Below are 13,921 nucleotides of genomic sequence, written 5' to 3' on the forward strand. Positions count from 1 at the left end.
TCATTCTGGCTCCGTGTCGTGCCTTCCTGGGACATTTGATGTAACTGATTTCACCTGTGTTATGAAACGTCAAAACATCTGATGTGAAAAATGTCTTGTAAATTTACGAGTCCGTTTTTGTGGCTGAAAAATGTCTTGTAGCCAAATTGGACCACCTTTTCATCAGTCAAAGAGGGCAACAACAAGACCAGGGGCTCATTTCATGAAATTTGAATGAAATTTTGCATTGAAATCTTTTTCCCTCACCTGAAGAAAAAGATTTCGGAGGGTTAGTAGGGTTAGGGTTTGGGTAGTTTGCTACTTTAAGCTCATTAAAAGAAACAGCACACTATCAACCCATGCATTAGCACAGGAAAATACTGTAGGTTTTGCAAGTATCTGCAGGTAATGGGTGTATTACAGTGGCTGAAAAAAAATCCTTTACTGCTGAGAAAGCATTTTCCCCATAGACCTCCATTAGATTAGAGATGTCTGGAAAACTGATGACAAGACACCTCCAACTGCAAACAAAGTTGATTTTTATAGTTTCTTTGCTTAACTTTTAATCCAGTATAGAAATGTGAGCATATTTTCAAAACAAATCACAAACAAAAGAAGTATTTATTTATATAAGTTAGCTACTACAGAACAGGCAAAACCTTTAAAATAATATCCACTGTTAATTTTTGATTTGCTTTTTCTCAAGTTACTTAGGTATTTTGTAGTAACTTTGCTGATGTTTCTCCACTAAAGGGATTTAATTTTGATTCATCATCATAAAATGCAGACTTTTTTCTGCTTTTAATAAAGATTCTAATATGTTTACAGTATTTTTACTCCACCAAGGAACGTCAGAGTTATGTGACAATCGGCTCCATCCTCTCTGGTCATGCTCAGCAACATTTGCAAATAGACAACACATTTTGGGTGTACGAAGCTTTAGGTCTCTTGATATGACCAGACTATAGGAGTCCAGAGGGGTGTTGTCACGCTGTGGTTTCATATACGTTATGTATAAACTGCTCTGCCTCCACCTCACTGCTGTAAATTCACTCTTCACTCTGTCTGTCTGGCTGTGTGTGTCCATAAAGGCAGACTTGTATAATGTATCTTGAGGATTTCATACACTAACTATCTTGTCATTGTTATGATGTTGCATCTAAATCAGTTACCTCATCTTATCCCATTAGTTTACAACACTCAGCTGAGGTGTGTAAATCCAGCTGAAGAAAGTCACTCACTGTACGTGGGAGGATTTATGGGGTGATTTGTGTGCTGCTCTGTACATCAATAGCAGCATTTTAGTACCTCTTACAGCATGCAGTGTATAAGCAGGTTGTATTGTCTGAAAGGAGCCTATAGTGGATCCACCCTGTTTCTTACAGCACCAGCTTACTGCATTTCTGTGGTTTCTTTCTTAAAACAGGACGTGTCATTTGGCTTGGGCTGTGTCCAACAAAGAAAAACAATACAGTAAACACTGCAAACTGCCTGAAATTTATCTCAGCTGTCAGTTTCCTGAGCATAGGGACACTGTGATGTGAATAATGGCCGCTGCAGAAACTTCTACAAGTGTATGATTCTTATTGTTGTTGTCCAAGACTTGCAGCAGATTGCGCACTTTTAGTATGATGTGTGCAGGAAAAGTTTTAGTTTGTATCTGTGAGAAGAAACTCTGCCAGAGACGGACAGAGGGAGCATGAAGATGATAAGATGGAAGAATTATGAGGAGAGAGACTAATGAAGTGAGACAGAGAAGAAATGCAGAGGAATGGAAAGATGGATGTCCTTGCAGGCGAAGGATTTTCCATTATCAGCCCTCAGGAGACAGGAGCAGAGCTGTGTGGTGGCAGCTGACTGGACAAGATAGAAGCAAGAAAGAAAATATCTAATATTCTTTCTCCATCATCCTGCTATCTGTCTCCTCTCTCTGTCTCACTTCCTTTTTCATCTGCTCTCATTTGTCTTATACGGAGTCAGTAATGTTGAGACTTTTTGAGCGATGTGCTGCATCATCTGGCAGCCATGTTGGAGGCCTTCTGAAAAAAAGACCACTGTGTGCTCTAACTTCTTAATTCTTCTGTCTTTCTGTATGAAAGAGTCTGGTTAGTTTTGATCAGGTACATTACATGTGTTTTTGATGTTTGAACAGCATTTAAAGGTTATTAAGCTCCCCACCTGCTGAATAATCACATTATTGGATTATGTGTTCCAGTTTTGGTTAAAAATTGCAGCTGACATTAATATCCGTTTCTTTACTAGAAGTGTTACATCATGCGGGTTAGGGTTAGCAGGGTTAGGATTGGGTTAGGGTTTATGGTTAAGGTTAGGGTAGGGTTAGTAGGGTTATGGTTTGGGTAGGGTTAGGGCAAGGGTTCGGAACAGGGGTAATAACCACAATGTCTGATTTTGAGGATGTCTGATTTTGAAATAACTCCCTTTCTGAACACAGTAGAAGCATGAAACCTTGACCTACCCCCCCATTTGTCCACATGGCCTTTCCAATGAGACCAGCCCCGAGTCTCAGTGACATCCGGAAGTTGATGGTGCCTGCAAATTTTTGTCAAATTCTTATGTACCTCGAGAACAGAAGGTCGCAGAGACTTGGGACCAAGACTGGCGTGCTCAGCATAGCCGAATTATGTTGGCAGGTCACATTTCCAAACATCTAGGACGTTTTGGTTGGGAGATATTCGCAAAAATGTTTGCCCATTCATTTTCCATGGGGACGGACGAAAGTGAATTTGACTAAGTGCCACTTTGAAAATTCACCCCACAGAAAGTGGTTAGGAGCACGTTCCAGACCATTCTGAGTCATTTGGGATAGTTTTATGGTGACACTTTTTTGGGTCCCATACTATGAGGGTTCGGGTTAGTAGGGTTAGGGTTAGTAGGGTTAGCAGGATTAGCAGGGTTAGAGTTAGGGTAAGGTTAGGGTAGGGTTAGGGTTAAGGGGTTTGGATTAGGGTTAGGGATGGTCTTGTGTTGTGAAATTTTTGGCTCTTGACATGTCACACTTTTGTTGCATTCAGTGGCATATGAGAATTTAGAATTTCTCTTCTCTGACTTGGAAAATCAAAGAAAATGCCACAAGAGGTTAGATTTCCAACTCTTTTTGTATCATAGTTGACATTTTTGCTGTTTTCAGACCTAAAATCAACATGGCTGCCTGTAACCAAATACCACATGGCATTTTTAGAGAAAGATTCTTATACATGTTATGTATACAATTGAGTAGAATTGAAATTGAAAGTTGTTTATAAACATATTGTAGTAAAGTTCCATGTAAAATTTGATATATTACCAAAAAAGAAATATGTCATGATTATCTCTACTTAATAAAATGAACACAATCAAAACAATTTTCGAATCAGTTCATTTTATTATTGTTTAGCTAATTAGAAGGTGATTGTTATTAAATACGGACGGTTATTTAGTTGACATTTTAGTGATATCCAGTCATTTTTTATTAATAAGTGATTGTTTCCATAATAAATAATTCTGGAATTTGTAAAGACATGATGATAATGAACATTAAAAACATTCGTTCTTTTTTCCTTTTGATAAAACTGTATGCAAGATATATCCCATGGACTTCAAAAGTCCCTCAATTATATACTGACCCAGTTGTTGAGATAACTAAAAAACACAAGAAAGATTCTGGAACTGTGCTGTAGAACTCATCGACAATCAAGAAGTGTGTGTGTGTGTGTGCGTGTGTGTGTGTGTGTGTGTGTGTGTGTTTTGAACAGATCTTAAGGTACAAAGGCCAGTCAGTTGTTTAGTTCTATACAGACTCAGACACAGAGGCCTGTTGGACGTCTATTAAGCAGCCAGGTGTGTTTACAATGAAATTTGTGACACACCTGCACGGCTTTAATACCTCCTTCCTCTCTTTTCAGTCCCATCCTTGTTGCTGTTTCCAGCGTTTCTGCATTTTTCTGCAGTGATCTTTCAGTGTCTCATCCAGTGTCTTGCCCATAGCTACAGACTGCATCTATTCTCAGGCCAATTCATTTAAACACAAGATCAAACCTGTAACAGGCTGGTAGGAGCTGTCAGTTCAATTACATCTTTCAACCTTTAGGGTCTAAATGCGTTCCTAAACCTTTTTCTCAATGAAACAAGGTTGTGAATGAATATTTCTGTTGACACAATGAACACTGGTGCTAGAGTAGCTGTGCAGTGACCACATGAATGACAGGTATTTTCTGAGCAGCATTGACATCATACTGGATAAAAACAAAAGGAATGGTGCCCGGATGATCTCCCTAGATGAGTATGAAGTGACCCATCCTATTCTCTGTCTTCACATTCCTGATTATCTCTGCATCCTCTGAGAAGGCCCCCAGACTGTTTAAATCATCAGTTTGTTTGTCCCAGAGGACGGACTGCTGCTGGACATGAGCCTGGACTGAATGGCCACCGTGGTTACAGTATAAGTTCCTGAGAGTCAGCTGGTAGTTTGTCCAGAGCTAGATGCCTTTACAACTATGAGCCTTGCAGTTCTGAAGGATATATCATATGACCTTGTTACTCGTACCACCTTGCACTCAAATTTCTTTCTTGCTACATAAAGCGGAAGCGGTTTGCTGATCATGCTCAACAGAGGATAAATTCATCCAGAACAAACTTTACAGATTCTTTCAAAAATAACCTGTTGGCCACCTTGTTCCATTGCACCTACTTTTTCTCCCTCTATCATCCATATTGTCCATCCAGCCTTGCATTTTTATTCTCTCTTTATTTGGCAGGCTGTTCAGTCTCTCTGACTGCTTCTACATTTTTGCATTCCAGCTAAATGGTGAGCCTCCCTCCCTCCATCGCTTTCACAGCCCCATCAAAAAAAAGATTCCCTCATGTGTGATGACAGATCCATGCCTGCTCAACAGAAAACAATGCCAGCCTTTCTGTCCTGGCATGAGAGGACGAGAGGGAGAGGGAAGGAAAGAAATAGAGAGATGGAGAGTTCTTTGTGTCTCCACTGAGAGTTTCTGGATTTGAGGGAAAGAAAAGCTGCTGTTGTCCCCCCACAGTCCAAGAGAAATGGACTTTGATGTGGTGGGAACAAACACCCACACTGAGAGCATATGGGTGTTTAATTCTAGTGGAGAAAATTAAATTTAACAGCAAAGAAGGAATCCTTGTCAAAATAGACAGAGAGAAGAACAATAAAGTTTTAAACCACCACAGTGCCACTCTGAACACCAGCATCACCACACTGCAGCTTATCAACAGGGACGAAATGTAAAAATGTTTCCAGCAATGTGCAAGCATTAGTTTAATATGACGTGTGGACAACCATCACTTCAACTCAACTTGATCTTTCACATGAAGAGCCAGTTTCACAAGCTATGCCTCACCAGGCTATATTGTGTTTTTGTTTTCGTGTTTGTTTTTTTGCAATTGTCTTTGTAATGATGGGATTGTGGGTGGCTGGTATAAATGAGGATTATAAGGACTAGCTGAGTAGTGGAGGAAGAACATATGGGGGATTCAGTAATCATAGGAACAGGGGTTCTGTTCATACAGGCTGGTTTTGAGTGATATTGACAAGGAAAAGTAGTTAAACTATTATATCATAATATAAAAGTGTAGGTTGAGGGTGCAATGCATTAACTTTGAACCTTGTGGCTGTTCGTGTCTTTCTTTAGGAATATAAGTATGGTGTACTGCAGGTATTTTCCCACTGGACATCTGTCTTCTACTTTTCATGGTTTATTCACAGCAGCTTGTTTGCTCAGGAATAATGGTACATTTGCATTGTGCATAATTACAGAACTCCTCCTATCTTGATTCAACATGTTCAAAACTTTATTTTAACAAATCACTTCTCTCATCACTCCCTGCTCTTCCTTTCCCCTGATCTCTTCTTCTGTTTCTCTCCTTTGATCTCTGCTTAAACAAACACACACACATATGTCTCCCTGTTATCTGTGACTTTGCTGCTGCCAGTCAGGAATGCAGGTCTTAGTTTAGTGGAGCAAGCAGCAACAGGTCTCTCCTCCTCAATGGGAGTCTGTGGAAGGCACTGCGCCAGTAGCTTTACACAAAAGACGGAGATCAAGACAAAGACACAACCTGTGTTTCATGGAGACAGGCAACGTTGAAGAAAGTGTTCTGAACTCATTCTGCAGTCTTGGAGGTGTCCTGATCAATCAAGTTCACTCTGATAGGATTTAGTCAGTGTTCAGGAGCAGCTCTCTGCCATGGAGGCGATGTACTTGCTGGACAACTGGACAAAGGTAATTATTATATCTAGAGATGATCAGACAGGTTAGCGTTTAGAAACTGACTGAAATTCCTCATCAGAAGAGTTGCATGAAATCTGCAGGGGAAAAACTGCCTCAGACAAGTGTTTTTATTGCATAAAAGCATTTGCAGACAAAATATTTAAAACATTTGTTTTTATTTTCTGTCTGTTTTGTGATTTACTGTTTGAGGCTTGCTTGAGGCTCACTCCGCTGAATATCATTTCACTGTCAGGAGAGCAAATATGATGATATTGCAGCAGGGTTTTGTTATCCTGAGGGCAGAGCACATCAGAACCATATTTTCCATCCCCGCTGCACAACATTTTAGGCATGCAAACGACTCCGGGTACACTCTGTTTCCCTGTGATTGGGATAATTATGTGTTTTCGAACCTTTCCCGTGTGGTTTTCTGTGCTTCCTCACAACCACACGCTTCTCACATCTCCTATAATGACTGCAAAAGTGTTTTCTCACACATATTCACGCTCACGCAGAATGTGGCTACTTTACACGTGTACTAATATAGACATGGAGCATTATTTATAGCCATTTGTTCTGTGCTGACTTGATGGAAATGCCCAAAAGTGACTTGAGTAAGAAGTGAGGCATTTGTGGGATTTGTGTAGAGTTTGTGTGTCTGTTTTCATAGAGACATGAGAGCAGCCGAGGTGGAGGATTTCCAGTCAAGGTGTCATCTACCAAGAGATTTCTGTGTGTGTGTGTGTGTGTGTGTGTGTGTGTGTGTGTGTGTGTGTGTGTGTGTGTGTGTGTGTTAATTTGTGTGTTCCTTCTTCTACACACTGTCTACCATCTGTTGTGTGTGTGTGTGTGCTGACAGCATGAATCACACCTAGACGTGTAGACAGAAAGGGGAAGGGGAATCCCAGCAAATATGCTTTGACTTTCTTAAATTATACACTGTAAAAAAAAAGAAGAAGTTGTTTTTGATGGTAAAATTCCGGCAGCTGCGGTCGCCAAAATGCTACCACAAAATTACGGTAAAATATTTTCCACAATTACAATAAAGAAATGTATTGATATTGTTGATTTTAGGGTTAAAAACATGCTTCATTCCATATTTTACTATAAGAAAAAGTTTTAACCTTTAAAAATTTGAAAATTTACATGAAAATATCATATAAAATAATTTTATCTAATTTATTATAAATATGACATCATTTTTCCATTATCAGCACAACATTTAGTGTATTTACCATTAAATATATATGTTTTTAGCAAAAATTGTAGTTAAAGCTTTCATAAATATTAAAGCATATGTCCATTTTTAACACAAAAGCAACAAACTGTATATTTTTTTACATGTAATAAATGCAGAAATTGCCATATTACTTGTTAAATAAATATTACAGCACGTTTCCATTACCAGTACAACGATATGTACATTTAACTGGGAAAAACTGTATTCTTCTGGAGAATTAAATGCAAAAATTACAGTATTGTTATACATATTACTGCATTTTTCCATTAAAAACTGTGCAAAAGTCGGGAAATGTATTGTTTCTAGACAAAAAAAAATCTAAAAAACAGACTTTTCTCCTGATTAACACATTTACGGTGATTCGGTGTTATATAAACTGCATAAAACTGTTTTAGAGTTTACAGATTTCTACCGTCATAGTTTGACAGCTTTTCACTGTAAAATTACAAACATTTTTTACAGTGTAGTGACAGAAAGTGTGAGTTTGGGACACTTTGATTGATTTTACACTTTCTTCAGTTGTATCAGAAGCCAAACATGAGAAGACATAATACACCAACTTTTGATGCTCTATTTTTTTTTTTTAATTTATTATTTTTTTTTTTTTAACAAATGAAGTCACCCAATGACGACTTTGTTGCTCATTCACTCGGTGTTGTAATTTCCTCTTTCAGGACCTTCATGTGTCGCAGGGAGCTGTGGACAGCTCAGTGGACATGGACCGCCTGAACAGGAACATGCCTGAGGTTGGACGGCAAACTCACCAGGTGTTACAGGTGAGTGTGTGTGTGTGTGTGCGCGTGTGTGTGTGTGTGTGTGTGTGTGTGTGTGTGTGTGTGTGTGTGTGTGTGTGTGTGTGTGTGTGTGTGTGTGTTTGCGGAAGGAGACAACAGAGAAAAACTTAGGATTCAGAGTAGAACTTCAGTGTGTAAAACTTGGCAGCCTTCACAGAAAACCACTGTCACATGTCACCACTCTTGTTCCTTGTTTCCAGTTAACGCACACACAATAAGTGCTCTCTTCTTCTGATAACTGTGTCCACTGATGTTAAATGTCACCACATTGGCAGTTCTGACACATTTCTGGCTCCAAAACCCTCCACCGATGGTAAACACAGAGCTGAAGGCAGACTTGTCGCTGAGTGAGGAGGCAGCGGCTCAGGCAGCACAGCTGGGACGTGTCCTGATGGCATATGTCAGTATGCTGTAAAGCAGGAATCTGCAGCCAGAGTCAGTAATTAGACAGAGCCGGAGATTGGACGTCTGCGTTTCCCACCTGCTGGGTCTGACAATCCTATCAGGAATTAAGAGGATGTGTGTGTGCGTGTGTGTGTTGTTTTTTTTCCCTGTGCATTTATGCACGTTAGAGGGACTAAGAAAGATAGAACAAGATGAGATTAAACTTTAATGATCCCTGTAGGGAAACTGGGATGGTGCTGCGGATACTGGAAAGAAAACAGGAATTTAATTAAGAAAACTGCAGATTTGGGGGCATTTAAGTACAATGTGGCTCCATTTTAGAAAGAATTTTTTTCTTGAAACAAACAATACTGCACGGATGGACAAAGTAAATAATATATGACTGACAATGGACCCAAAGATATATATATACTGGAAAACAATGCAGTATATAAATGAAAACTGACCTTGTTTTAAACGGCTGGACTCACTCTACTGGCAAAGCAAGGATCCATCTCGGTAAAACTCTAAGAGATTATCACCTTATCCGACAGGATCATTCCGGTTTAATTCAACTTCATTAAAGCATTTAGGCAGCATTTTTTAAAAAAAGAAAAAAGAAAAAGAAGAAGCATCAATTGTTGCCAGACGGCTAAAATTACATGCTAACTTTTCAGCATATTAATTTTTTTGTTTGTTTGTTTGTTTTGTTTTTGCTCTTCTGCCCTTTCCAGATTTTTGCTTTTAATTGCTCTGTTGTGTTTCAGTGTGTGATGCTAGTTTTGCATTATCCTCTGAGACTGAGGGAAACTCACACCTAACAGCATTTATTGCGGTAAATGGCAGCTTTCCAAAAAAGCAGATTTTTACATGAAACCATTAAATCATTTGTTTTTTTCATTTATAAAAACACATAAATTAACCACCTGCATACTCATCTATACACATCAGAGGTAGACAGTGGAAAGTTAGCTTGACCTATAAAGCCACAACAGCCACATTAATTACAAATAGACCAGGATAAATAAGCTGGAATTGTCCTTTCAAGTTAGGTTACATACAAAATTGTCCCGAGAGGAAATTTTGCATTTGTCTCCAACTTGCCACCCCCAAAACCACCATCATCCACAAATCACACATCCAGAAAACAACACACATCCGAAACAATCAAATGCAATTAAAAGAAGAAAGGGGAAGGGGGGAAAAGGAAAGTGAAGGGGGGAAATATTAATAATGCATTTATATGTCTAGTCAGCAGACTCTCTGATGTGTGCGTATGAGTAAGAACAATAGCTGTGTCTATGTTAGCAGTTTTATCTGCAGCTCTTGCTGGAGAGAGACCTCCAGTGCTTTTGTTAGAAAGGACTTAATAGAAAATATTTTTCATCATGTCTACTGCTGATTAAAGTTTTATTTCATTAATAATGTCTCTTCTAGAACCTCCACAAATTGGTTGATTGTTAGAGATTTTTTTCAGCACTAAAGGTTCACATTTGTATTATTTTTATGTCATCTGTTATCTATTGCTTGCAAGACTTTGCTTTGCAAGAATTTGTGGTTACAAAATATCCTCAAATGTCTGTTTAATGGGGAATGAAGATATAAACAAAGAAATGATGTGCAGCAATGAAGAAGCTGGAAAAGATGTGCGAAATACACAATAAATACACAAGGAGTGTCCATTAGTACAGACTTCTTCTAACGTTCATTTACAGATGTACTGGATATGTAGTATTTACCATGTGTATATTTATGCATCCTGTCCATGTACAGTCTGTACAGACAGGGAGAATCTGTTGCACCGCATGGGAGCAGCAGCACACAGCAGATCAGCCTGAATCAGTCCTGCAGTGGTGGCCCACTGGCACCTCCCCTCTCCTCCCATCACTCCCAGTCTGCCTCCCAGTGCCTTCCAAGCAAGCCAGTCTCCATCTCAGCAATCCTCTTAGACTTGACCCCACTCCACCGACCCTCCACCACAATCAGATAATCCTATTAGGACACACACGGCTAGCTAACCAGCCGAGTGGGCGAGTCAATGAACGCGTCCAGGTTGTAAATAAAAAACCTAAGGGCTCAAAAGTGGGACAAAAAGACGCAGCCGCAGCATGTTTTAAAATGCAAATCCATGCCAGGTAATGACTCCACACCCATCAGAGTTCATTTGACACTTGAGCTGGCACAGAGTCTTATCAGCTCTGTAAAAACTGCTTCACTCACTGCCTGTCATCACAAAAGAAATGGAAGTGGAAAATCTTTTGCTGCCATGTGAGACCATCCAGTCTTCATGGTGTTCAGGATTTCTACTGATGCTTATGAAAAGACGTGAAAGATGACAAACATGGAAAAATAGTCTTTGCATTGGTATAGAGTATCTTTGCAGTTAATACAGTGCCAGTAAAACGTTTGAACACAACTACTCTTTCAAAGGGTTTTCTTCATTTTTAATAGAACCATGTATTAAACTTAAAAATGCTGAACAAACCAACTTGTTATATTTTATATTCCTAAAAGTGACTACTGTTTGCCTTAATGGCAGATTTGCACACTATTGTCAATGTGCTAATTTAGATTTCCAGTATATTTCAACCTAGTGGATTACCTAATAGTGTCCCTCTATGGGTCATGCTAAGTTTGAACTCTACACCTCTGCTGTAGTGGGTCACAAGGTTTTGCACAAAACAGTTTGCAAAAAGTACATGTGAGGGCGACTTGCAGCAGCTCCCTGTAGCTTTCCAAAAAAGAAATCATTTTTAAAGTGGCTTTTGAAGTGTGAGTCTGAGTACAGAATTAAGCAGCCTAGAATGACTCTTTTTCTAACTGCACGATGAAGCTCCATCCAGGGAGACCTGCTGGCTGACCAAATCACTTTTCAAAGCAGAGCACACAGATGAGGAGCTAAATCATGTGTTTTGGAAAGCTGCAGGGAGCCTGTGATAGTCGGGCTGATACACACATTTTACACACAGTTCTGTGTGACTCCTTATTTCCTGGAATCATCACAACACTGAGTTCAAAGTTACCATTGACCCATAAAACATCCACAGCCACGTTAAGGGGAAACGCCAGAAATAAACTGTGATCATCTTGGAATCTTTTTTGTTTTATAAGTAATCCTGTGTGTTATGTTTGTGTCCAAGCCTTTGACTAGTTACTCCGCCAAGGAACGTGGCGGAGTTATGTGACAATCCACGGATGTCTGTCTGTCTGTCTGTCTGTCTGTCTGTTAACATTTCTCAAAACCTGATTAACAGACTTGGATGAAACTTTCAGGAAAGGTCAGAAATGACACAAGGACCAAGTGATTAGATTTTGGCAGTGATGCAGCTTATAGTCTGGATCCATGGATTTGTTAAAGATTTCTGTATCACTGCAAGATAGCAACACAGTGTCACTGTAACTATGACAACAAGTGAACACTACGTCAGCTGCCTGCTGAGTGTGATCCTACTACAAATCCACTACTGTGGACTTATCAGGACATGTCTGTTGGAAATGATTCCAGGAAGAGCTGATTAAATTGTGGGGGTGTTTCTGAGTCCCATCAGTTCCCACCACCCACTACATATTTAGGTCACTTGATTTGGTATCCATACATAATGTACACATGCATAACACACGCCTGTGTTCAGCGAAAGGTCATTTTGTATTAAAGATTTCATCTGTTGGAAATGATGCAAAGACTCAGCAGCCTTGGCGGAGTACTGCGCTCTCTGAGTGCTTTTCTTGTTCTCCTTGCAACACCAGTCTGTTCATAGACAAAAGCAATCTGTGGAGTAATGAATAGATGTCATTTCCATTTGAAGGTTCACAAGTCAAAAAGGTTGGGAATCACTAGTCTAAGTTCAGCCTCATTTTTCAAAGAAAATGTTTTGACATGTCAAAATGTAAAAAGCACAGATATAAACAAGAAAAGCACTCAGAGAGCTCAGTACTCCACCAAGACTGCTCAGTCATTATATGATTTCCAACAGATGAAATCTTTAAAAATGTGTGGTCCTCGGTGATGGATTTGTAGTAGGATCACAGTCATGTGATCATCAGCAGGCAGCTGACGTAGTGTTCACTTGTTGTCATGGTTACAGTGACGCCATGTCGCTATCTCACAATGATACAGAAATCTTTAACAAATCTGTGGATCCAGATTATAAGCTGCATCACTGCCAAAATCTAATCACTTGGTCCTTGTGTCATTTCTGACCTTCCCTGAAAATTTCATCCAAATCTGTTCATCTGTTTTAGAGTAATGTTGCTGACAGACAGACAGACAAACCAGCGCTGATCGTCACACATCTCCACCGTGTTCCTTGGCACAGTAAAAATAATGGGTGGCAGCTGAATTCCATTTTTCTTCTTCAGCCTGATACTGTGCATTTTTAGAATAATGCATGTTACTCAACAGTAGAACTGGTTTATTGAAGGATGTTAGATCCTGGGAGGTAAAACACAACACAACATTTTGCTGCATCCAGTCACAAGTCAGTGCTGCGGTGGGAATAATTTAAAAATAAAGATGACTAAAAAGCAGAATCCACTTTATAACCTGGCATTGCTGAGCTGAAAAGTGCTCATCACAAGTTAGTTCGCCGAAGCCCCTCCAGGAGCTTCATGTTTCTTAATTGCGGAGGGCTGTTGCTATGGCGACATCCCTTCCCCCTCGCTGAGCCGAGAGCACATGGTGGTGCTTCAGGCAGAGCTACGAGGGGGAAGACAACACACACACACACACACACACACACACACACACACACACACACACACACACACACACACACACACACACACACACACACACACACACACACACTCTTCCGTCAGTGTGTGAGGAATATGTAAACAGCCAGAGCAGGCAGAGTAGAACTGGCCTCCCACAGTGAAGAGACGTCTTCTTCTCCCACAGTGGAGGATGAAACCTGACGCATTAGTGAAGCAGTAAAGCTCCAGTCTGTGCTGGACAGAAAGCAGAGCTGTGACTCCTCCTGTTACGCTACATATTCACATTTTGTTTGTCATGCACAAGCAATTAGTTCAGCTAATGGACAGGAAAGGATTCCCGTCTCATTTACAACCACCCAGACAGAGCTGTGCAGATACAGCAGAGGATGAGACCTCAGTAGGTCCAGAGGTATAGAGTGTCTTATTAAATCAGATTACCTAGAGTAAGGTGAAATGTCTGCAAAGTCTAACCCTAATAAGTTGTAACTATGAATTTATTATATTTTGACTTCATTCTTTTATTTGGGACTAAAATGTTTCAAAAACTGTCATGCACTTTGCAGTGTGTTAAACAA

The 13,921-nt window shown here is 39.8% G+C and overlaps 1 protein-coding gene across 24 annotated transcripts in view; it reads left to right on the forward strand.

The window, feature by feature from the left end:
• Window positions 1-13,921, forward strand: part of phldb1b (pleckstrin homology-like domain, family B, member 1b) — a 153,744-nt gene that overhangs the window by 33,792 nt on the left and 106,031 nt on the right. For 7 of the 24 annotated variants that reach the window (XM_035950180.2, XM_035950183.2, XM_035950185.2 and 4 more), the window contains exons 1-2: window positions 6,037-6,224; window positions 8,127-8,228. In XM_035950180.2, the coding sequence (XP_035806073.1) occupies window positions 6,189-6,224; window positions 8,127-8,228 (138 nt within the window). In that variant the 5' untranslated portion in view covers window positions 6,037-6,188. Of the gene's footprint in view, window positions 1-6,033; window positions 6,225-8,126; window positions 8,229-13,921 lie in introns of those variants that run through there. The other 17 variants (XM_035950179.2, XM_035950182.2, XM_035950189.2 and 14 more) reach the window with 7 other exon arrangements.

This window comes from Amphiprion ocellaris, chromosome 7, assembly GCF_022539595.1.
Source record: "Amphiprion ocellaris isolate individual 3 ecotype Okinawa chromosome 7, ASM2253959v1, whole genome shotgun sequence".
In the NCBI taxonomy this organism is placed as follows: Eukaryota; Metazoa; Chordata; class Actinopteri; family Pomacentridae; genus Amphiprion; species Amphiprion ocellaris.